This window comes from Sprattus sprattus (genome assembly GCF_963457725.1).
Source record: "Sprattus sprattus genome assembly, chromosome: 8".
In the NCBI taxonomy this organism is placed as follows: Eukaryota; Metazoa; Chordata; class Actinopteri; order Clupeiformes; family Clupeidae; genus Sprattus; species Sprattus sprattus.
The window spans coordinates 11078082-11103493 of record NC_137927.1 but is presented as its reverse complement, the minus strand read 5'-3'; the positions used below and the strand labels follow the sequence as shown (position 1 = coordinate 11103493).

Genomic DNA, 25412 nt, shown 5'->3' with positions numbered 1-25412 from the left:
CAGATTCAGTTTGGAAGGAGTGGTATTTCCCAGGGTTTTATCCTAACCCGATTTTCTCTGGGAATAAACCCGCGGCTGGAATAATCTTCCCACTTCTTTCCACCTGATGAATATTTAATATGACGACGAACACAAGCTCTCACTCTCAGTGCCACTGCTGGGTGTGTGTTTGTATGTATGTGTGTGTGTGTGTGTGTGGTTGGCAGTTGTGGTTTTGTTATTGTTTGGGTGAGGCTGGGTACAGGCAAGGCGAAAAACAGCTTTCCATGTGAATGTTTTTTGTCAGTAGTGTTTTCACTTGGTTGACACATAGTAGAAGACAGGTGAAAATGGGATCCTGTGTGTTTGTGCATGTGTGCTTGTATGCGGGTGAAACAGGGTGCAGAACTGACAGGGCAAAAAAAGCTGGTGTGGATTATTAACAGACTAAATGCAATCTCGGTAAATACTCAGCGTGCATTCCTAAATGATTCAGAACCCCCACACCCCCATCATGCCCCCTTCAAAGTTGTGCAGCCTATTTCTAGGGACAGCAAAAAAATTGTCTATACACAAACGCACCCACATACACACACACACACACACACACACACAGACACACACATGCACATGCACATGCATTTCGCACACAGATTTAACCTATTACAGCTTGCCATGTTTTAATTGATCTGGGTCATTTTCTTTCATTTAATGCCAGATTAAATCTCGGCGCCAGAGAAATGCGAAACACTCTCTCCTCTCCTACCTCTTTCACTCTCTTTCTCTGTCCGTGCGTTTTGGTGCATACAATCTCATCTTGGTGGGTGTGTTTTCTTTGTCTTTCCCAAAATGTGTGTGTTCAGACAGTTTTAGAGGGTATGTGGACTGAGCACTTTGACAGGATCTTTTTAGCCCCTGCCCTTATAGTGAGAGAGTGTGTGTGTGTGTGTGCGTGTGTGTGTGTGTGTGTGTGTGTGTGTGTGTGGTAATGAAGGAAGTTCACAGGTCTCTGCACTCTCACAACCTCTATAACTAGAACTGCCAAATCCATAGCATCCTTTGCCACAGAGGACAAAATCTAATCTATGACTGTGAGTGTGTGTTGAGAGCCTGAAAGACAGAGGAAGAGAGGTAGTGTGTGTGTGTGGATGTAACTGTGTGAGGGTAGAGTGTCTAGCTACTGTTTGTGTGTATGTATGAGCACGACACTCGGACAACGTCAGAGTGTGTGTTTTTGTGTGTATACTGAGCGCACATTAACTTTAATTTGCCGCATTCAATCAATTACAAATATCGCTTTCTTTTGGGTTGAATATATATATATGTATATATATTGTTTACAGAGCAGTAATTTCCTGTGAAGGTGGCCCATTTCGGATGCGCTGCTCCCTCTCTCACCACCAGACCTCTCGAAATGGTTTTCGGCCCCTTTTCTCCCGTTCCTAGCTCCCCGTTCTTTGTTCGACTGAACTCCGTCCCCCATCGTTTCTCCTCTTTCTTTTTCTTCCTTTTTAGCTGATTTTCTTTCTGTTCTAGATGCGCTCATACACTACCAGTCAACCCCTTTATGGGCTCTGCAAAGAAGTGTCCCAATTTTGAGCTTCATAATGGCAATAGCCGTATTTTGCCATCATGTGTGATTTCGTGGAGTGCTTTTCTCTCCCCCCCCCCCCCCCCCATCTCTTTTTAAATGTGCGACTGCTTATCAGTGAGGGTGATGTGTGTTCAGCCCTGACGGTGTGCTTTTTTGCGGCGCGGAGCTGCGGCACTCTCTCTTTGTCAGACGGAAGACGCAAGTGTTAATTAGAGAACACCAAGGCCTTCTGTGGACTGACATCCCCTTTTAGTAATGAAATAATGGCGGAGATGGAAAGTGCTGCTTATTGCACATTGCTGACTTCAGTTACAGCCAAGATCTCTCGCGCTCTCTTTCTTTCAAGCCCCCCCCCCCTCCATCTCCTGCATTTTGCTTTTAGATGAAGAATTCATTTTTTTCTCTTTCTCGCTCTTACGCTCCCCCTTTTCACTGCCAGCAGCCACACCACCCATCTCCTACACAACCTTTGGACAAATAAATAAAAAGGCTCTCCAGACGAAACAAGCATTATTTGCTCATCAGGGATGCAATCCTTCGCAATCCTTGCCTCTCTTTAAGTCCTGCAGCTCTGCGTTTGCTCTGATCTACAGAGACGGCCCTTCCCACCGGTTATAGGGCTGTTTGCTCCCTTTGTATTCTGCCCTTTAAAGAAAAGACAGTCTTAACGTGGATGCTCAGTGTGCAGGTTTATATTTAAGGAGCAGGCTGGAGGAAAAGTCAATTAGACTGTCTAGACTATGCATGTTATATTGTACATTTTGTTAAGCTGTGTTCCGGGGGATATAAATAGATCTGTTTTGTGAGTTTTGTCTTATACAAATGTGACTGCCTGTGTAAAAGAAATGTTGTCAAATGACTTAAAACAAATTTTTTTTTTATTATTTGCACCTGTATTATGGAATGTATGAAATGTTTTACTGATCTTTTTCATATGTTTTTTTCTGACTGTTTCTCTCTCTCTCCCTGTGTTTCTTAGGGTGGACCCTATCTCGTATGACAGTCCCAAGCCAGGGGGCCACACGCGCTTCGTGTGTGTGTCCGACACACACTCGCGGACAGATGGCATCCAGATGCCCTACGGCGACGTTCTGCTGCACACGGGCGACTTCACTGAGCTGGGCCTCCCCTCTGAGGTCAAGAAGTTTAACGACTGGCTAGGTACAGCACCTCAGTTAACCCCCGCTCCACTCTGCTTAACCCCTCACACTGTGGAGACTGTGTGTGTGTGTGTGTGTGTGTGTGTGTGTGTGCGGCGTGTTGAATGTTGGCATTAGATCGGTGCGCCTTGACAGTTTTGCAGGGTCGGTCTGTCACTCAGGAAAGGGTGTGGGTGTGCCTTCTTTGCAGTACAACCCGACTCTCAGAAATCCACCAAATGGGTGACAGATATCTATCTCTCTCTCTCTCTCTCTCTCTCTCTTTCTCTCTCTCCCCATCTCTTTCTCCCTCTTTCTCTCTCTCCCCATCTCTTTTTCCTTCCATTACTCCTATTCTTATTCTCATAAAAACATGTCCAAGTCTTCCTCCTTCTAGTCTGTGTTTCTTTCAGATTCTCTTCCATTCTGTGTGTGTGTGTGTGTGTTTGTGTCTGTGTGTGTATGGTGTGTGTGTGTGTGTGTGTGTGTGTGTGCACCACACCACACAACACCACACCAGCCTTTCACACTTCACATCTGGAAAGGGTGTGTTTTTTAGCTGCTACCACACAGGAGTTGTTTGCCCCTTCTTGATTTTTTTTTTATTTTTTCTTCCTTTGTCTTTCAACAAGAAAGCAAGACTTTAGTGTTTGTTTCTCTGCTTGGTTACTTGTGACACTATAGCACATTGCCTTAGTTGTTATGTTAATTAACCTCCATCATTGCCATCTCTCTCTGTCTCTGTCAATATTTTCATATTGTAATTGTTTTTATCCTCTTATTTTTTACCCATGAAAGGGAATTACATTTTATGATAGTCACTGATAAACCCCGTTATTATTATTATTTTACAGATGTATGAATTCAATTCCGGCATACTTTTTCTCTCTCATTCCATTACTCATTTTGTGGACCAAATAAATAAGCAGCACATTTGTATGATGTCAAGTTTTGTCAAGCTCAGACTTTTGGCTGCATTTTAAAGCTTCCATTCAGCCATGTTCACTTACTTTCTCTCTCTTGCTCTCTTTCTGTCACACACACACACACACACACACACACACTCTCCTCTGTGTGTGTTTTGAGAGAGGGGGGGGGGGAGGGGGGTCACAGAGGTTTAGTATTAATCAGAAGTAAGAGAAGCCTGTTGTGTGGGGTAAGCCTTTCAGTAGCAATCTCTGACTAACTGCAGAGCTCGGGCGACTCTAGGCGCATTTAAAACATGCCCACCATCTCAAGGCTACCTTCACACTCTTGCATTCCCTGCCACGACTGCCTGCCTGCCTGCCTGCCTGCCTGCCTGCCTGTCTGTCTGTTTGACTCTTTATCACTTCTTTTTCCCCTCCTGTCCTGTCCTTCACTGCCCTCTCCATCTCTGTGGCGGTGTGACAGACAGACAGACGTGTCAGAGGACACACTCCACTCAGCTTCAGGTTTCACACTCGGACAAGTTCACCTCTGTGTTTAGTACCGTAGTAGAGATGGCACTTACAGGCTGTCACCTCCATGACCTGGAAGTTCAAACCAGAGGGTCAGGATTTTGAGGGTTAGCCTATACACAAACAGGTAGGCCTATTTGCACAACTGGAGGCAATTTTGTGGCCAAAAGACAGTGCATCCATACATTACAACTGAAAAGTGTGCATTAAAAGAAAGCAGTGACGCCAGATGGTAAACAATTATTTTTTAATTAAATGGTGTGGTGATATGTGTAGGTAGGTGACATGATGACATGACTGAAAGAAATTATTTAGGCACGTCTCTACGTGTAAATTAAACAAGCACATGTATTAATATTATCGTTGTGTTCTGTACAATATATATTATTATAATTTAATTTTTCTAGTTAATGCATGTGTTGCATCTAGTTAAGACCTGTTCAACAGCCCATGTTTTTTGTTGCTACAAATAGAAGTTGAAGCCCTTCAGCAGTTGTCTGAGATTGCACTGATTCCAGGACAGTGTTTTTGGAGTAGAAATGTTGTCCTAGTACGGTAATGCTGTTGGGCTCACTACAGGTCACCTGCATGCAGGGTGGCGCTTCTGTTGGTGGGTTGTTACTTTGCATCCGCTGGATGTAATTAACTTGCCATCAGAAGGATAAGGCACTGCAAACGTTAATTTAACAAGAATATACACTTATAGACTACACTTTTTTTTAGTGCCGGTTGTCAGGAGTTATGTGGCGCCTAATAAGCTTTCCGTATGAATAATGTCGGAAGTAAGAACCCATGGGACGATGGTCAATTTGGCACTTCCTGGGCTGAAGCAGCTAGCATAGCATCGCCTTTGAAATAAATGGGGGTGGTACTTGTTCTCTCCAGGTCTATATACTACCTCCATGGCTGAAATGCAGAATTATCCCAGGAGTTTTTCTTTTCAAGCTTACAAGGGCTGCAACTTGTTACTATATTGATAATTGATTATTCTGTTGATAATTTTTTCGATGAAATCGATTCCTTGAATAGATTCAGTCTAAAATCCTATAGAATTAATATATTTAGAGATTCAAGGTTTATGCATTATTAACCATGCTTTATTGATTAATTCGTAAAACATTATTCAATTAATTAATACATGAATTGATGCATTTATTTAAAAGGAGTTTAAAAAAAACAGCTCTGTTTGGTTTAGTGCAACATTTAAGGAACTTCATTTCACTAAGCATGAAAACATAAACAGGTCCAGAGCCATGGGCTCCTGGACATCCACACAACTACACTGCCGCATATTTCAATTCCGAAAGTCTGGTGACACCCTATGCTTACCATCGAAGTAATCCAACCAAATTTCATGTAATTGCACAAGTTGTGTCCAAATTTGGAATAAAAGATTTACATCCAGCGCCTGTGATGAGAAAAAAGACGCTTGTGCCTGCTTTCCTAATTATCTCTATAATGCACATAGCATTGCTAAAGGCTTAGCATAATCAGTAGAGTAAGCAACTTCCTTGTTTTTCTAATCAGTTTAAATTAACCAAATTTCAAGGTTTAGGCTAATTCCAGCATCGTAAATTAGTGAGAAACAAGATGTAGATACGAAAAACGGGCAATAAAGTTTCATAATTTCTCAAAATTTCATTGCAGAAGTCATGGCTATTTGAGTTGCTACTCATACTTAACTTTGTTTTGGACTTAAGGTGGCCAAGTCATCTTCCGCAGAGCCAACAGGTTTCCTTTTCCTTTCCTGTATGCGCACTTGTGCGGGTCAACTCTGCATCATTGCAATGCAGCTAACGCACCTTATACCAAAGGGCAGGGTTTGGTGAAATGCTCCTTATAACACAGGGACGTTGGCTACTCCAGCCTGTTTCTATGTCTAATAACTAAGATACTTAATGCACATAACAACGTGCTTAATTACGTAACCAACTAATCGACTATTACATTGGTTTGCAACTGTTTTTGTAGGCGATTTTAGTCGATTAAGTTGTTGTTGTAGACCTAAAGCGTACACACACATACTCTCCCACCCAATCCCCCTCCCCCCTTTGTGCTTTACCCTTTACCCTCATCTTGATCATCTGTCGGGAGTAAAGGTTTAGATATTTGTGTGTCTCTGTGTGCCTGCGAGCACACGTGTGCGCGCACTGCCTGTCAGGAAGACAGAGAGTCTGTGCGTTTTAATAGCTTCCCCAATCTCCCTCAGATTAACACATCAATCCTGGCCCTGTGCCGTTCTGCCCTTAATTTATCTGTTTAGCAGGTCCTGATGCATGACAAGCTCTCATTAGGCCCGGAGCGAGCGTAAACATCACTCACCCCACACTCATCAGCACAGCGAGACACTGTCATTTACACGCGCGTGTGTGCGTCTGTCTGTGTGGATACGTGTGAGTGTGCTTGCATATGTATGTCTGTCCACAAAGCAACAGGATAGCATTATCAGTTCCGTCCTCTGTGTGCGTGTAAGTGTGTCTTTTAAAAACATATATACATGTTATACAGTCTTGTAGTGTACTTGTTTGTTGTGTCCTTGCCACGTTGTGAGTACAATGTGTTGCGTGTGGGTGGGTGGTTGGTCATTGGGTTTGGCAGGGCAGGGGCCAGGGTGATGGGCTTAAGACTGGCACCTGGCAGGACAATAAAGAGACAGACTGACAGACAGAGAGGACATGGCGCCACTGTGCCCCCTGAACTTTAAAGTGTGTCTGTGTGTGCGTGGAGGCGCAAGTGAAAGTTATTTAGCATCAGCTGTGGCCTGTGCGAGCATCGGGGCTTAGGTGATGCTTGCATTGTCTTTTTCCGTTCGGTGTGAAAGTGACTCTGTGTGTGTGTGTGTGTGTGTGTGTGTGTGTGTGTGTTTGTGTATATATGTGTGTGTGTGTGTGTGTGTGTGTGTGTGGGGAGTGTGCACGCGTGTCATCCCAAGCCTGCCATGTTCCTACCATACCTCCTGTCACAGGGGATTGAAATACAACATCAGAGGTGGGGGGGCCTGGAGGAGAGAGCAGTCAGTAGCACCCCCACCTCTCCAGCCAATCAAGCCAACACACTCTCACTGCTGTCAGAGGTTCAGCCTGATCTGTCCTTTACCTTTTTTTCACAGTCTTTTGTTTATTTTTAATCTTTTTATTTGCTTTGTTTTCTTTTACATTTTCTATATAGCTATACAATATAGATGTATTCAGGTTATACAAAGCAAGTAAAACTGATTTTTGTGATCACTCAGACACCGAAACACACAGATATAGACACGCACACAGAATTGTCATTTCTCTGTGTAGGGAGAATCAGTAGCTGTGTCCTCTGTCTGTATCAGCACCAGCCTTTGTGTTGTTATTACATTTATATTATATTGCATACGCTGCTTTCCCATTGGCCGGAGAGGCTACCAGCTGGGCTGGAGAGTATTGATTTGGGACACAAAAATCACAGAAATGCAGTGAAGTACTATAGAAATGTAGTAACATGAAGTGAGAGAATTGGATGTTAATGCCCAATGACTTATGTCCAGTTAGAAGACGTGACCGACTTGGAATGGACGTGTGTGTGTGTGTGTGTGTGTGTGTGTGTGTGCCTGTATGTCTTTAAAGCAACACTGCAACAATTTGCCACTTTTTGAGGTATGTTTTTATGAGCAACTACTTTAGGTATCATCTTCAAATTCATTTGGATGGTATGTGTCTGTGTGAAGGACAGATTAACACACCTGTCCAGGCCATGCACTATGTAGTTATGTTGTTCAGATCGGAACACCCTGAAAATGTACATCACAAAATCACCAACAGTATCGCCAAAGGACACCGTTGACCATGTTGACAAGCTTTTATTAGGTCAACTAATATGAGTGTGGTGTTTGCAAGTTTAGTTTAGTTTTTAAATAGGTAGCTTGCTAGGTTTAGACCAAAGCTCCATAATGCTGCTTTAAGCTATTTATACTGAGTGCTTTTTTCAGTGATCTCTCTCTCTCTTTCTGTCTCTATCTCTCTACCTTTTTTTACTCTCTCAGCCTCTCCTTTCTAATTGGTTGTTTTGACTCCGGAGCCTAGTGTAGCATAAGCAGATATGTATCATTCCCAAGTCTGCCCTTTCCTCTGGCTGCCTGGTGCTACAGGAGAAATGATGCAGAGTGGAACAGGAGATTTTTGGGAACGGGTACGGGACACTTTCTTCCCCCTATTTGTCTTTCTGTCCCCTTATTTCTCTTTGATCTCCCTCTCTCTCTCTCTCTTTCTGTCTTTCTTTCTTTCTTTCTTTCTTTCTTTCTTTCTGTCTCACTGTTTGTGAAATTGTCCAGAGTCTTTTCTGCATTTAAAACGTGTCCATAGTTGAGCCCTTGAATGTCTGCCATCCCACCTAGTCGGCTTTGACGTATGATAAGGTGTGATGGTGCACTCCCCCCCAGATTCATTTCCATCACCGCTGGTTTGTCGTAGGATTTTTTTTTTTTTTTAAATAGAATTATAGGTATTTAAAAGTAATTATAAAAGTATTTTTCTGAAGTGTTCATATCCTCGTGCTTGTTCAATAGCACCTTAGGTATAAAAACTCAAAAATGTTGAATTCACTCAAGCACACTCAAAGTGAATCTAAGAGCTTGTCTGCAGTTTAAAAGAAAGTGTGGTAATAGCCACTAAAATATCATGTACTTTGAGATTCATTTTATCTCCATATTTTTTTTTTGTATCACATGTTCACTTGGTTTTTAACTTGACATATTCAGGCATTGCTTTTAGATGTGGCATATGACGGGTTAGTCATATCTGGGATAGTGACCAGTAGATCTGAGTTTATAATGCAAAAATTAACCAAAATTGCATTTGAAAAGATCATCTCTATCGGTAGCAGGTAGCTTTGCTAGATGCTGATGGTACTGCAGAGAAAAGGGGAGTTAGTTACGTGTGGTTAACTCTTATGATCTAATGTGAAGCAGTGCATTGCAGATGTGCTTCTGGTGTAGGTCATTTTTCTCTTGATTTGCGTGGCTTTTCTAAGCACCTTGGCAAGTTTTACTGTGAAGGGAGGCAGTTCAGGAACGCTTAGATATTGTGTTACCGCCGAGTTGGAGGTTTCAATTTGTGTGTGTCAAACAGCAATAGGGCTTGTTTGAGCGGTGCTCAATCGCACTGTTCTGTCCATGGCTGTCTATGTCTGGCTGTGACGTTTACTCTTTGTCCTCCTTTACCCGGCTACTAAGTAATTAGTAGCATTTTTGTAGCACTGTCTGTTTTGAAACTGTACGGCAATGGGAATTAAATGCTTCCCCTGAGTTGCAGAAAGATGGAGCACACACTGGTGGTAATTGCGTCGCGCCGGCCGCTGACATGAGCAGCGGTACCAACACAGCTTGGAGCACACACACACACACACACACACACACACACACACACACAGGAGTCCTGGTCTAGTTCTGCTGATGCTATGGAAGCCTCCACGCAAATGGCTGTGTGAAGATATACAGCATCCAGGGTGGATCAGGGAACAGGGAGAGAGAGAGGGTTTCTCTTCATTAGGTTAGAGAGGGATTTCTAAGCCGGTGGTGGCCCACACTCACGCCGGGTGCTAATTTAGAGGCGAGAGGTGAGAGGGGGAGAGAGGCTCCTCTGGACACGCACTCCAGCAGCGCTGTGTGGTCAGGAGAAGGAGGGCTCGATGCACAGCTCCGTCCACTCTGTGATCTCTCCTTACATTTCACTCTTTCTTCAAAATATTTGACATTATGTAGTAATGTAGAATTGTTTTACCTTTAGCTGTTCTGTTTCTCTTTTTATTTAATTTTTTATATATTTTTTTATTTTTACTTTAATCACTTGATCTAGTTTATTTTTAGGTCATATTAGTTCTGGAAAATATTTTCAATATTGTATGGCATTTAACAGATGGAAGCAAATCTTGAAATATCTTCTTTGAATTCAAAGTTAATTTGTTATTTATCAGGAATCTTTGTTCTCTTAGAATTACTACCTTAACAACATTATGATGGTGTGAAATGTTACAGTGGGTGTAGGTTAATTTAATCTTTAATTGAATTTGTGTGTGTGTGTGTGTGTGTGTGTGTGTGTCTGCGTGTGTGTTTATGCCTGTCTTTCAATGTATTTTTACGTGTGTTTCAATGTATTTGTACATGTGTCGATGTATTTGTGTGTGTGTGTGTGTGTGTGTGTGTGTGTGTGTGTGTTTGTGTCCGTCCGTACATGAGTGTATGTCTGCACATGAGTGTATGTCTGCACATGAGTGTGTGCGTTTGTGTGTGTCTACGTGAGTGTGCGTGGGTGCACTGCCCTTCTCCGCCAGCCCAGTTGAGAAGAGGCGAAGTGCGCTAACAGCTGGGGTTGAGTGCTCAATCAGAGCGCGGTGAGGAACGGCTCGTACCCCTTGTGTGCTATCATAAGAGAACAGCACAAAAGGACCTTGCCCAGGAGAGGAGGGAAAGGTCAAAACATGAGAAATTGAAAAACGCTGCTCTGACTTTAATAGATGTCCTGGGCTATTTTGGGTCGACTCCAGCACTTTTCTTCTCCCTCCTCCCTTGCTCCCGGAGACTCGCAGGGGGTGAAAAGAGGCAACAGTGGCCCATTAGGGACAAGCAGAACCTTCACCTGGGTTTGTGATCCCCACCCCCTCCTTTTTAAATGATGTCAGTGGGTTTCTGAAATATTTCCTCTCCCCTTAGCGCGGTGACCCACATAAAAGAGTAAGACATTACTGTGTCAGCAGCATAACCAAGAGCTTTGCCATAACACACACACACACACACACACACACACACACACACACACACACACACACACACACACACACAGCTGTGAGTGTACTCTTGTGGTTGTGTGGAATGATGAGGCTGCAGTGGACATATGTTTTTCAAACTGAGATGAGCAGGGTTAAGGGGACTTCTCTCACTTAGCTAAGGTCCACTAATACTTCCTGACCTAGCTAATTTACTGCAGAAGTGTTGCTGGTGAGAGCGAGAGAGAAAGAATCAATGAAGGAAAAAGATTGTGTTGTGTGACCTCTTGCTACGAAATGCGCTGTATAAAAAAAAAGTTTGATTTGATTCATTTGTCATCATGATTTTCTCCTCGAAACCAGCTGTCATTGGTGCTGTCATTTTTTTTAAATAAAATAAAATTTAAATAAATTGTGGACATGTGTCTTCTGCATATTGATGTGCACAGCCATTTTTCACTTCTTGCCCAGTGTTTCATCTCTTTGTGTTCTCATTGGTGCTGTCCACAGGTGGTCTCCCATACGAGTTCAAGGTGGTGATCGCAGGGAACCACGAGCTGACCTTCGACAAGGACTTCATGGCTGACCTGGTCAAGCAGGATTACTATCGCTTTCCCTCTGTGTCCAAGTTGAAACCTGAGGACTTTGATAACGTTCAGTCCCAACTCACAAACTGTGTTTACCTGAAAGACTCGGACGTCACCATCAAGGGCTTTCGAATATACGGGGCACCATGGTGAGTCTACCGTCATGTCTCTGTGATGACCACAACTGTTTGTCTGTCCGTTCAGGTTTAAATGTTGCCAGTAAGAATAATGAATAATGAAAGAATAATGAAAATGAAACTTAAAACATCGCAATAAAACTAAATGTCAATGTGTAGGCAACCTGTTGGCTGTGACTGTACCTGTGAAAGCAGAGGACTAAAGAGAGGCAATGTCTCTTCCTCTGCCTCGTTTTCCTTTGCATACCATTTGCCTTGTAGAGGAGTTCCCTCCCACCTGCAACTCTGCCTTTGTGGTTTGTGCTGGAGGGCTAGGGCTGGGGGTAGATGTGTGTGTGTGTGTTTGCTGGGTAGGGTGGGGAGGGTGGGGTTAGATGTGTGTGTGGGGGTGGAAGGGCTCTTCGGGTCGCTAGGCTTCCCAAGAGAGCGCACCTTTCTCCTCTGTTCCCAGTGTCTTGTTTCACGTGCTGCACAAGCAGGTTAAATGACACGTGTGTTACTGCGACATGCTGATCCCAGCACCCTGATCCAAGCGGGGAGGGGGCATATGTGTATGTGTGTGTGTGTGGGGGGGGGGTCAAGGACCGGAGCTTTGAAAAGCTACCGTGGGAATATAGAAAGCCAGCCGGCACTCGGCTTGGGAAGGAGCCGAACCCCTTGGCCTGGTCTTCAGGGCCGTCCCCGCGGCCCCTCCTCCGCCTCTTCCTGTTTGCTTCACCTACGCGTTTCATCCTGCGCTCCCACCCGCTCCAGTAAAAGGAAAAAGACAGGAGGGAATGAGTGCTCCTCGCTCCCTGAATAGAACCATCTGACACATCTCCAGCCTTCAGGAGTCCGTGGTTTCCTCCCTGCTCCATTGTCACTGTTTACTTAAGGATTGCCTCCATCCCAAAATAGACATGTGGGTCAGGGTGCCATCCTGTTTTCAACTATAATTAGCAGTCAAGATGTGTGTGTGTGTGTGTGTGTGTGTTTTCTGGGGCTTAGGTGGTGTGTGTGTGTGGGGTGGCACCCCGTCCATCCCCCACACACACACACACACACACATCGACCGTCATACACGCAGAGCAACAGACGGAGGGGAAATGGGAAACTAGAGGGGGGGGAATCGGAGAAGAAGGATCCCCCCCATGGGTCTTTAGAGTGAAAGCTGCTAAGTGTCTGTTGTGACAGTCGGCCGGTCCTCCGGGAGTCGGATGGGTCCCTCCGCTGTGCCACACACAGATGCAGGCACACGGTCACACACACGCACGCACACACAAATACAAAACCGCCTGTCCAAACACTGCCAGCTCTTAGATAACTTACCTGCCTGATCAGCAACCCACTGCATGGGTGGCCGTGTGTGTGTGTGTGTGTGTGTGTGTGTGTGTGTGTGTGTGTGTGTGTGTGTGTGTGTGTGTGTGTGTGTGTGTGTGTGTGTGTGTGTGTGTGTGTGTGTGTGTGTGTGGTTCTCCCCTGCATCCTCCTTCACACTTGTCTGTTTGCCCCCCCAGGCTGTGAGAAATGTACTGTGACCCAGGGTAGAAGTGTCACCAGTCAAACTGCATTTATGGATGCCCAGCATGTCTTCATATTTCCTCTGGCAGTTTTGACATTTGCCAGAGACCTTTCAGATTGTGGGACAGTTCAGCCTCAGCAGCCCTCAGCAGTTTGGGGCCAAAAGCCTTTGCCCCCATTATAACAGCCTGAGCTGAACCCTGGCCTCTCAGAGCCCTGTATCTCTCATCCAACTAGACATATACACACACACACACACACACACACACACACACACACACACACACACACTCTGAACCCTGGCCTCTCAGAGCCCTGTATCTCTCATCCAACTAGACATATACACACACACACACACACACACACACACACACACACACACACACACACACACACACTCTGAACCCTGGCCTCTCAGAGCCCTGTATCTCTCATCCAACTAGACATATACACACACACACACACACACACACACACACACACACACACACACACACACTCTGAACCCTGGCCTCTCAGAGCCCTGTATCTCTCATCCAACTAGACATATACACACACACACACACACACACACACACACACACACTCTGAACCCTGGCCTCTCAGAGCCCTGTATCTCTCATCCAACTAGACATACACACACACACACTCTGTACATGCTGGTTGGGGCTCAGCTGATATGTACTAATACCAAAGTCCTAAGAGACACATCTTGCCACTCTGCAGCCATCTTTGCAACGCCTCCTTTTTTCTGTGCCTCTCTTTTCTCTTCTTGGCACTCTCTTCTTTACTCGATTTGTTTAACTCTCCCTTGATATTCCTGTTTCCTTCTCCTTCTCTCCTTTCTTTTTTTCTGTCTTTGCATTTTCCACTACATACCAGACCCCCTCAGATATAGCTAGAACACACCCCCCCCCCATAGGCATTCATTTGCTGATGGCCCTGCTGCAGAGAACACACACAGTAATGAGAATAAGAAAGGGGGATAGAGAGAAAATGTGCAGAGAGGCCTCAACCAGACGTTGCTTTGGGAGGAAAAAAAATGGGTCTGTAGCCTTGAGCTATGAGGGACATTAAATATAAACCCTCTGGAGCAGGTCTCATTTGAGAAACATAGAAGCAGACTTTTAAAAGTAAGAGCATAAAAGCATGCTAACAATTCCTCCAGTTTCAGCTAGCTGGCAGTCCACTTATGACACCTGAGGATGTTGACCCTATGTTTTTTTTTGGGGGTCTTGCTTCATCTGTCTGTGTGCTCCACCTGTGTGCCCCACCTGCGACGCTGTCTGTGTGCTCCACCTGCGACGCTGTCTGTGTGCTCCACCTGAGACGCTGTCTGTGCTTCACCTGAGACGCTGTCTGTGTACTCAACCTGCGACGCTGTCTGTGTGCTCCACCTGAGACGCTGTCTGTGTACTCAACCTGCGACGCTGTCTGTGTGCTCCACCTGCGACGCTGTCTGTGTGCTCCACCGGCTGCGACAGAAGCACCGGCAGCAGCAGCAACTTCTCCCTGCCCCTGCTTTTCAGTCCCGCTTCCTATTGCAACAAGTGGTGCGCTACATCTGTGTGTGTGTGTGTGCGTGTGTGTGTGTGTTCGTTCATGGTCACCCGGCCTCCCCCTGCTGGGATTAGCCCATTGTGTGAGTCTCCTCGCCGCCTGGGCCCAGCCACAAAGGAATTCCCAAGGCCACAGGGTCAACCACCTCAGCCGTGCATCCCCCCCTTCATCTCCCGCTCATATCATCCTCCCAGTCTCTCTCTCTCTCTCTCTCTCTCTCTCTCTCTCTCTCTCTCTCTCTCTCTTGCTCTCTGCAGCTCTCTTTATGTCGTTTTGGTCTCCTGGTTCAAAACACATTTTCCTAGTTTGACAGCCTTACCTAAGCTGAGCATCAGTCTCTCTTTCTGCTCCTTAACATGTAGGTGTCCATGGACATTTAGTTCTCTGTCTCGCACTCTCTCTATCTCTCTCCCCCTCTAGTCCTCTGTACACCCCTCTTCCGTGCCCAGCCTTTCTCTCATCCTTTCTCTCTCTCTCTCTCTCTCTCTCTCTCTCTCTCTCTCTCTCTCTCTCTCTCTCTCTCTTCCTCTCCTCCCCCTCGCTACTCTCTCTGTGTATAGGTGTCAAACTAAGAGCCCTGACACAGTAGCTGTATTGCGTGGAGTCTGGGCTGTTTGATGTGGGGCATGGCTTAAAGCTGCAGGGCCCGTTGTCTTGTCTGTCTGAGGCGCTGTAGAAATGAAGCTAAGCGCTCCCCTCCATATTTCATGTCAGCAGACACCAGAATAGGTCAACATAAAGCCGCTTAAATGCGCAGTCTGCAGAGGTGTGTGTGTGTGTTGGTGTGTGTGTGTGTGTGTGTGTGCGCGCCTGCTCCCCGTAGAGAAAAACCTGTCCCCATGCTGATTTTTGTCACTTAAGCACTTTTTATTCATTTATTCATTCTGCAAAGGTCACACACCGCCACTGAATACACTGAAAATGTGTGTGTGTGTGTATGTGTGTGTGTGTGTGTGTGTGTGTGTGTGTGTGTGTGTGTGTGTGTGTGTGTGTGTGTGTGTGTGTGTGTGTGTGTGTGTGTGGTGTGTGTGTTTAGATAACTGGGTGTATGCATGAGTAGTATAAATTTCAACCCATGGAAAGAGAGCACCCAGGCCCCTAAACCTATACATTCACTAAATGCTAAACCTACTAAATGCATTAATGCCAGTGGTAATAATGTCATTGGCTGGACCTAAGTGAGTTTAGTGGGCTCAGCTGGGCTAAGGGAGTCATGGAGAGGAGAGAGAGAGGGAGAGGAGAAAGGGGAGAGGTGGAATGGCGGGATGAGGGTGAGGTTGTTTTCTCGCGTCCCTCATTCGCTCGCCGCCATTGCCGCGGCTGAATTCCCAGCCTCCCCTCTTACAGGAAGTGGCCTTTTGTTCAGGAACATCCTGGCGCTTTTGTCGGGGGCCGAGGATCAGACCTGAGCTTGACCCCTGAGAGCCTCTCCAGAGGGGCCGCAGACGAGCGCGCTCGTTCTCTCTCACACACGCTGTCTGTGTCTGTCTTTTTCTCTCTCTCTTTCTTGTCTCTCTCTGTCCCTCTCACAAACACAAACTTGTATCCACAAACAGCAATCCCAGTCAAGATTAGACTATGCAAGCTGATGACTGGTAAAGACAGCCAAACAAGCACAATAAACAAATACTGCCAGAGTACATGTCACGTGTTAAGCTTGCGCGCGCGTGTTTGTGTTTGTGTTTGTGATCAGGGCTTTTGTTTCCCAAATCAGATAGGTTATGCCCTGTGGCTGGGTCTGCGGTTAGTCATTTAAACACACTTGACTGTAGTCTCATGACTCCGTCTGTGTGTCTGTGTCTGTGTCTGTGTCTGTCTGTGTGTGTGTGTAATGGAAGAGAAGAGAAAAGAAAAGAAAAGACATTTTTTCCTGCAGAGTGCCCTTTCAGGAGCATTAAAGGGTCATTTATCTAGCCTGGCGGCATGTCTCTGCTCTGTCTCTGTCAGCAAGGTGCCTGGGACTCAGACTATCAAGGACAACGGGGAGGGACGAGGTGTGTGTGTGTGTGTGTGTGTGTGTGTGTGTGTGTGTGTGTGTGTGTGTGTGTGTGTGTGTGTGTGTGTGTGTGTGTGTGTCAGTCAGATTGAGAGGCTATCTGAGTGTCTGAGACAGCGAAACTGGGCTATCTTGTGTGTGTGTGTGTGTGTGTGTGTGTGTGTGTGTGAGGGAGGGAGGGAGGGAGGGAGAAAGGCTGTTGGTGTGTTTGACAGAGAACATTTTTGTGCCGGAATGTGTGTTTGAGACAGGGAAAGCATGCGTGTTTGCTTGTGTATGAACTAGGGGAGGCTTGGGGAGTGTGAGGGGCATTTGAAGGGTGTGGGGCCTGTGTGTGTGTGAGGGGAGGGAAGGGGGGTGGCGGGGCTGTGTGGTGTTAGAGCTTCATGCTTTTGTTAATCTCCCCCCAAGGCTAGGGTGGCAGGGCTGAGGGAGAGAGACAGTGGGCCACCAAAGTCATAAGACATGCCGGGTTCACATGGGGTGAGTGTGTCTGCTGTCAGACAGTGCCGTAGATCACCAGCGCTCAGTCCAGGGCTGTGTGTGTGTGTGTGTGTGTGTGTGTGTGTGTGTGCGCACATGTGTGTAACAGGCAGGACAGCTCAGACATATAACTAGCTTGAAAACATTCAAAGTTTGTGTGTGTGTGTGTGTGTGTGTGTGTGTGTGTGTGTGTTTGTGTGTTTGTGAGTTGGCGCTTGTTGTGTTCAGTAGCACACTTTGCTTGAAAGCTTTCAGATGACGCTTGCAGTGTGTGTGTGTGTGTGTGTGTGTGTGTGTGTGTGTGTGTGTGTGTGTGTGTGTGTGTGGTGAGAGGGGGTATGCATGTGTCTGTATGCCTAGTGTTACCTTGGCAGAGTGGGTTTATTGCCGGAATGCCTGATACTCCCAAACCTTAAGCCCACGGGTTTGGGCCACACAAAGTTCCACCCACCCTCCCCACCCCCACTACCCATGCCACACCCAAAGCCCTCAAAGCAGACCCAGTAGCCAGCACAGTCTCCCTCTGCATCCCTCCCCTCTCCCTCCAAAGCTCTCACTCCCTGATTGGTGCTCTCATCATTGTTTAGATCCCGTTTGATTGGCTAAAGCCTAGCAGATGTGGTGTGGTTTGTGGATGTGTGCGTTCATGTCTCGCTGGCCCACTCCCGCTGTGTGTATGTGACGGTGTGTGTGATTGGCCAGGGGAGCGTGTGTGGGGGCCTGTGTGACGGTGACTGTTCTGCACCTCTAATGGGGCTCCTGCTGCAGGCGCCAGGCCCTGTGTGTGTGTGTGTGTGTGTGTGTGTGTGTGTGTGTGTGTGTGTGTGTGTGTGTGTGTGTCTTGGCCCCGTGCCCCACTCTAGCCCCTGCGCTTCTCACCCCGCGCCTCCTCTCCATGGCTCCACTCGGTAATGTGAAAATCCTTCCCCCTCAGAACTGTGTGTGTGTGTGTGTGTGTGTGTGTGTGTGGGGGGGGGGGGGGGGGGGGGTGCAGCACCGCAGCAGAGCTCAAAACTGCCTGTGCCGATAGAGATGGGGGGGGTCTGTCTGTCTGTGCAAAAGAGAGAGGGAAAGTTAAAATGACTCTCTGTGCATATGTCTGTGTGTGCGCAATAGTGCAGTGTAGTGGTATGCCTTCCCCCCCAAGTCTTCAATAGGCATACTGTGTGTGTTTGTGAGACAGGGGAAAAAAAGAGAAAAGAGTCTGTGTCTGTGCATATGTTTATACACATGTAGTAGCATGACTGGCTCCCAAGCTTTCAATAGGCATTTATACAGTGTTTGTGTGTGTGTGTGAGACGGAAAAAGGAAGGGAAAGGAAAAATGGGTGTTTGATGATGAGAGAGAAAAAAAAAAATGATGGACATTGTGTCTGTGTGCGTGTGAGTAAGAGAAGCTGGAAAAGAGAGAAAGACAGACAGATGAAGTCTTCTTTCACAGATCTGGCCTGGAGGAGTGACTGGCTCCATCCAAGGGTTCCTTGAGGATCTGTTGAGATTAATGAATAAGTGAGATGGCCAAGAGAGCACGCCTGCCTCTGGCACGCGCTCCGCTCCGCACCGCTCCACTCCACGTCCTCCGTGCTGCACAACCCTCTCTAGATCCCACACGCAGGAGATATTACACTCGTATATTTCCCCTCTGACAGGCCCACTATCTCACATTAGAACGTGAGGCTCTGTGTGTCTCTCTCCCCCTATCGCTCTCTTTCTCTCTTTCTCTCTCACTCTCTCTCTCTCTCTCTCTCTCCTCACCGTGCCAGGTGGAGTGCTGGTAGACTCCTGACTGCTCCGCTGGGCTGCTGCCTTGCTCCGGGGGCCGCCCGCTTGGCAGCACTTCAGTGCAGCTTTAGGCTGCAGCGATCATGTAGTCAGGTTACTGATAGAGAGGGATTTGCCTGTCCGGTGCCTATACAGACTTCATGGAGCCTGTAGGCTGAGGGTTGGGGGTTAGGAGCTAGGTGGTGGGGGTGAGGTTTTGGAGGGGGCTGGGCTGGGGGGGGTTGTGTGTATGTGTGCGTGTGATGGGGGGGTCGGCTCTCGTATGTGTTTCCCAGGCTGAGTCAGTGGATTGAGTGAGTGGGTTTTAAATGACGGATTTGTCATTGCCTCCACCACGGAGCAATGGCTTGATGGGACGCAGGGCTTTACACACACACACACACACACACACACACACACACACACACACACACACACACACACACACACACACACACACACACACACACACACACACACACACACACACACGCGCTCACACATACACATCACTCCCAAATCAGGCCTGGGCCACCTCCGTCAGCCCCCCACCCGCTGCTCTTCATCCACAGGGTCACCCCTCTCTCCATCCATCAATGGGCCCAGCCTACAAGCCACTAGCGTCACAAACCTCCAGTTCTCCAGACGTGTCCATCACTCACACACACGCAGCCCGCCCGCCCGTTGACACGCACTATATGAAGAGGGTGGCAGAGAGAAACGACGACGCTGGAGAAATAGCTGATGCGTCCCTGTGGAGCTCCGGTACACCTTGCCAACCAGAGTCAAGGCGCAGCCAGGAGTCAAACAGCCGTGGCTGGAGATAAATAGGCTGAGTGCTCACTCTGTCAGGCAAAGTACAGTGTTCTGCCTTCACCTGGAGAACCTTGGGTTGTGTGTGAAATTAGTTGTCTCAATTTTCAACTCCATGTCTTGGACGATAGAGAAATGGACGATGTGTGTTTGTTATGCTGCATAGTAGTGTCTTATATTAAATGATTGTGTTAATGTTTTCACATTTAGAAAAGGAAAAACAAGAAATATCAGCGTATATAACATCTGGTTTCAGTAAAAGTCGTGAGAGTTTTTAGATTGAAAAGGGGATATAAAATGAAAGATGTTTGCACGGATGAAAGATGTGAGTTGGAAGGGTACCTTTTTGGACTTCAGTCACACTGAGATGAGTACTGTGCTCTGTTAGGCTTTGTTTAAATTTGAACCCGCATCTGAGGGACCCCCTTGCTTTGTGCAGGTTTCTCTAGACTGCCCGTGCTGTCAGATTATTGGGGATTTGCACTAATTTGATTAATAGCTTCATCTCTCCCGTGCCAAAAATGCAGCTTTTCTCTGTGGAAAATCTGGATAGGTCTGAGACGTTGTTTGTGTTGCTGCTAAGTATTGTGTTTATTGTGTTTTATCACAATAAAAGATCATCTGCTTAAGGGGACTCATAGAAAGAACTGGACAGACTGAGAGTCACGTTGAGCAGTGGATGTAGTGCTAAACCCAGGGCGGAAGTCCACTGTGTGGGCTAGGAGGCCAAAACAGGTCTTGCACTCAGTCACCTTTGCTGGTATGAATGAAGGAACTTCGCACACACTGCATGCGTTACGGTTATTTGAAGTAGTGATCTTATTCTAAGGTTTAGCCCTCTTGCAAATGGATTTCCGTAGGCTACCAAGACACTTCTTTGAAAAATCACTGCAAATAGTGTGGACCGTGTGTGTGTGTGTCTGTGCGTGCGTGCGTGCGTGCGTGCGTGCGTGCGTGCTTGCTTGCAGAAACGCATTTCACCCTCTGTCTGTCTATTGTCAAGCCTCATGGCTAATGAGATAACGTTAGCCTTAGAAAAGGCTGCACATGGGAATGTGTTTGTGTGTGTGTCTGTGTGTGTGTGTGTGTGAGAGAGAGAGAGAGAGAGAGAGGGAATGAATGAGCACAGAGGTCAGGGGTATTGCTGTCTGCGCCTCCTCAGCCGACCCTGACCCTGACCCTGACCCTGACCCCGACCCTAACCCCCCCATGTCAGCAGTGCTAATACGTTCCCCCTCCTCCCCCCCACCCCATCGCCCCTCAACACAGATGCATAGTAATGGAGAGGGCCAATGTCAGGACAGGACGTGTGTATGTGTGTGTGTGTGTGCGTGTGTGCGTGTATGTGTGTAGGGGAATGACAGGGCCTGACTCCTGGCGTTTCTCAGCACGTCCGTTTCTCTTTTTTCCCCTTTATCCCGCTCTTTTTTTTTTTCATTTTCTTTTCTTTCACCCGCTCTCTTGCTGGGAGAGGCAGCTGATTGATGCTTGAAGAGGATGGGTGGGGGGTTCACTGTGATGTCTGCACAGCTTCTGCCTCCTGCTCTGCCCCATGGCCCTGCAGTCATTGGGAGTCTTTCAGACACCACGCTCAGAAATATGATCTGGGAGAGCCCATTTAAATATGAATTTGGAATAGCTTGACTTGTGAATAAGAGGGTTCATGCTCTTTGTAATGCAGGGCTGGTCATAAGTGTTTGATAGGTTTTTATTAAGAAAAGATCAAACATTTATGAGAAACACAATTGGATGTTAATAATGTATTTGATCTGCCCTAATCAGTCTTTCGTTTTAGATTGTGTAACTGAATATCACCTGAAATTAGGTAATTTCAGTGGATATTGCTGAAATGTCATTTCCAATTTGAAATGAGTTTCTCCTTGTCTTGTGGAACGTCAAGGTTTTTTTTTTTTTTTTTTTTTAAATGGCTCCCTTTAAAGAATCTATTCAATGAGATTCAGGAACCCTTTCCGTCTGACGTTCTCTCCCCTTGCCTTGCCGAGCGTTTGTTCCCTCCATAGGAGAGGAGAAGGACAGACTGGGAAGGGAGGCAAAGACAGTTTATCCTCTGTTCAGTTCTGTGGAGAGCGAGTGGGGGAGGGGAGACATGTGAAGGAGGGAGGGAGAGAGAGGGAGGGAGGGCTGTCTCTTCGCCATCTATGCTTTTCTCTCCCGCTCTTTCTTTGTTTCTCTGTCTCCCTCGCTCCCTACTCAGCACAGATGCTACCTGCTCCTGTCAGTGATTTCGAGGTCACCTCTGACCCCCCCTGAGCCACGGTGCGTCAACATTAATTAGCTTCCCATGTCTGTGGACACTTTGCAGGGTCCTGGCCCTGACCATAGCTCAAACACACACATGCCACAGACACACTCACAGATGGGTAGATACGCACACATACATGCATGCATGCCCTCACCTATGCATACTGAGATGGGTATACAGACACACACATACATGCAGACATGGTTCTCTGAAAAGAGAGTGTGCGCTCCCACACACACACTTTGCTACAAATTCAACAGCATACACTTGATCATACACGTACACTGACACAAATACAAACTCACACCAACGCGCTCTGAACAAACATATACACACAAACTAAGTGAGCCACTGGCTAGGTTTAAAGGTTGACAAGCTTAATATGTCCTGATTCCCTGTCGTCTTGTTTTTACAGTGTTTATTTTTGTCGCTGTTGGACACTGTGTCTATAGGGAGCATCTATCCTCCTTCCACTGTCTGGAGCTGCAGCGTTACTCGTGTGTGAGTTAGTGAAGAGCGCTGGTGCTTGTGTTTGTCTTCACTCCTCACTCACACTGGCTGTGTGTCTGAGCTCTTCCCTGACGGGGCACCTAATGGTGTCTTCCTCTGGCAGGGCGGGGGTGAGGAGGAGGAGTGGGGGGGGGTGCTATGGTGTGCATTAGCCAGAACAATGGGCCGGTGCTGATGAGCGGGAGTGCCAGGCTGTGGCCGGTCACGCTCGTGCTGGGAACAGACACAGTGTTTGTTTACCCCAGGGTACGTATGTTAAACACCAGCCCCCCCACCCAATCCCTCATCCTCCTACTCGTCGTTGTTAGCTCAAGCCCCCGCCCTACCTCAACGTTCCACACCCCTTCAGGTCCGTCCGTTTCATTTCTCCCTCCTCCCGGTCCGTTCATTAAAGCTGCCCCCAGGGCAGTCTCATCTCTGGTGTGGGTTATATGATGCGAGAGCTCTGTGATAGGCTGTGTCTACACGGAAGTGTGTGTCTGTGGGTTTGTGTATCTATCTGTGTATGTATGCATGTTTTTGTATTTTTTTGTGTGTGTGTGTCTGCCTGTGGGTTTGTGTATTTATTTATGTGTGTGTGTGTGCGTGTGTGTGTGTGTGCGTGTGTGTGTGTGTGCGTGTGTGTGTGCGTGTGTGTGTGTGTGGAGTGGGGGTATGGGTGCTGGGAGGCTGGCCACAGTTATGACAGGAAACGCCAGGCTGCTTGTTACTATGCCAGGATCAACTAGCTTATTAGATGAGGAGGGACAGAGAGGGGGAAAGGGAGGGAGGGGGTGAGAGAGAGGGTGGAAGAGAGATGGGGAGAGAGAGAGCGAGAGCGAGAGAGCAAGAGCGACTGACCACACTGTAATGAGCATTAAGGCAGCCACGTAAAGCTAATGACCTGTGAAACAAACAGCATCGTGCAGCTCAGGGCGGCTGAATGTTAAGTGGGTTTATTAGACGAGCCGCGGGATTCTACAGCTGCAGTGTAAACATGACACCCTCCCTGCTGTCCAGCACTCTCCCTTACCCACAACCCTCCTCTCCCCTCTCCCCTCTCCTTCGCCTCCTCTTCTCCTCACTGGCCCAAGGAGACCCTCTGGGACTGTGTATCGCATAGCCGTCATAGTTGTCTTGTGTTCTCATGCTCCACATCGGGATCTGTAGCATGTATCTAACAGCTCAGCTTGTAAACACTGAATGCCATTAATGGTATTACAAGTTTCCTGAAAAGCAATAAGAACGAGCTTAATAACAATTGGGTGGAGGCATGCACAGAGCTTTTATCATTAAGTTCAGGAGCGGAGAATAGCAGCACAGAATGGGAGAATCCTTCGCGACGGGAGTTGGTGCAGGTTAAATACGCAGTCTTATGAAAAATGAATAAAGCTTTCACTGCAGGGGGACTTTGGCGAGACATGAGGTACCCCCCAAGCGAAACAGATGACCAGGATATGAGAGGGCACCGAGGTGGAGGGGGAAGGCGGGGGTGTAAGTTAGGCCAGGGTGGAAGACAAATAGCATCCCTGCCACAGCCTGCTCCTGTGCATTTCCTGTTGCCAGACATACCACTGCACTGATATTAAAACAAATTTAATTTTGGGCATGGAACCATTACACAAATTATCAAGAATGCAATATCCTCTTTATTTTGTTTGTTTTTTAGTGTAACATTATAACATTCACTTTTGATCCATTCATTTTTTTGAACAAAGATCAGCCCAGCAGACCCAGTCTTAATACCAATGAGTATGAGTTGGCTTGACTCTTGTTCATGTTCGTATTATGAGAAAGGTTTGGCGGTGTCTGAGTTTAGCTGGTTTAAACTGAGTAATGGAGTGAATGGAGCTCTTGAGCCGAATGAACCCCAGTCCTCCTAGCAGAAACAGTGGGACTCCACAGTACTTTTTTAAGGCAGGTCAAACACGTGTGCGCTGCCACTGAATAAAACTGAGCCCCTCTGCCTCCGAAGCCGGGAGTGACGGGAAGAACAAGCTAAAGCCTACTTAGCCAAAGACACCGCCAGGGCTTTCTCCGTCAGTGGAAGTGTCTGAATGCTGTAGCACTGGCTCCAGCCAGCCAAGTCTGGTGCATTAGCGCTAAGTGTTTCTTTAGCTGGATGAAGTGTATACTCAGGGAGTCATGAGGTGAAAGAGGATCGGATGGGGGGTGGGGGGGGGGGACTGAAAAACAACAAAATAAAACAAACAAGAGGAAGAATCTCCCCTTTGCCTTCTGAGCACTATTCTGTGTGGAGATCGGCAGGAAAACGGCCACAATGGTAAGTGCTGTCGCAGCCCAAAAGTCCCACCATAAATAAATAGATGGATAAATAAATAAGCCCTGTGGCTTTGACCCAGAAGAATCCTGTCGGAGCCCAGCTAAGTGCAGGCCTCTCTCGGCCTGAAGGCCCTGGACTGCCTCTCATAAATGATGAATATGCCTTGGACCTGCGCACAGAATTCCAGGGGATACCACTCAGTGGGCAAACACATTTCAATGGCCAACTCTGCCAGCGTGACTCACTGTCGCTGTCCTGATTTGCACGGCGTGTGTGTCTGTGTGTGTTTGTGTGTGTCCTCCATAATTCAATAGATTTTTAGCTGGATGTTCTAACTACAATAGAATAGAAGTTTGCCTAATTTAATTCAAAATCTAAACCTTGGCTAAGGTCACTGGCCTTGATTTTACCTTTGTGAAATATCAATGGATACCTTGTAGACCATTGTAAATACGGGGAGGGCTATTGGTTTGCAAGGCCTTATCTTTGTGTTTGAATTAGACCTCAGGATAACCATGACTTCACCCATCCAAAGGTGCGTGGTAGACTCCGTAGGAGCACCCTGGGTGTGTGGGCCTTTGTCTGGCAGGGCGGTGTGTGAGCAAGGGACGTGTTTAGTTTAATGTGCACTCAAGTTGTTCCTTTTCCTCTCGCTCGAAT

The 25412-nt window shown here is 47.0% G+C and overlaps 1 protein-coding gene across 2 annotated transcripts in view; it reads left to right on the top strand.

Moving 5' to 3' along the window:
* mpped2a (metallophosphoesterase domain containing 2a) overlaps nt 1-25412 on the top strand; it is a 50059-nt gene that overhangs the window by 9050 nt on the left and 15597 nt on the right. For both annotated transcript variants that reach the window (XM_080843072.1, XM_080843073.1), the window contains 2 exons: nt 2553-2734; nt 11391-11616. In XM_080843072.1, coding sequence (XP_080699198.1) covers nt 2553-2734; nt 11391-11616 — 408 coding nt within the window. The remainder of the gene's footprint in view (nt 1-2552; nt 2735-11390; nt 11617-25412) is intronic.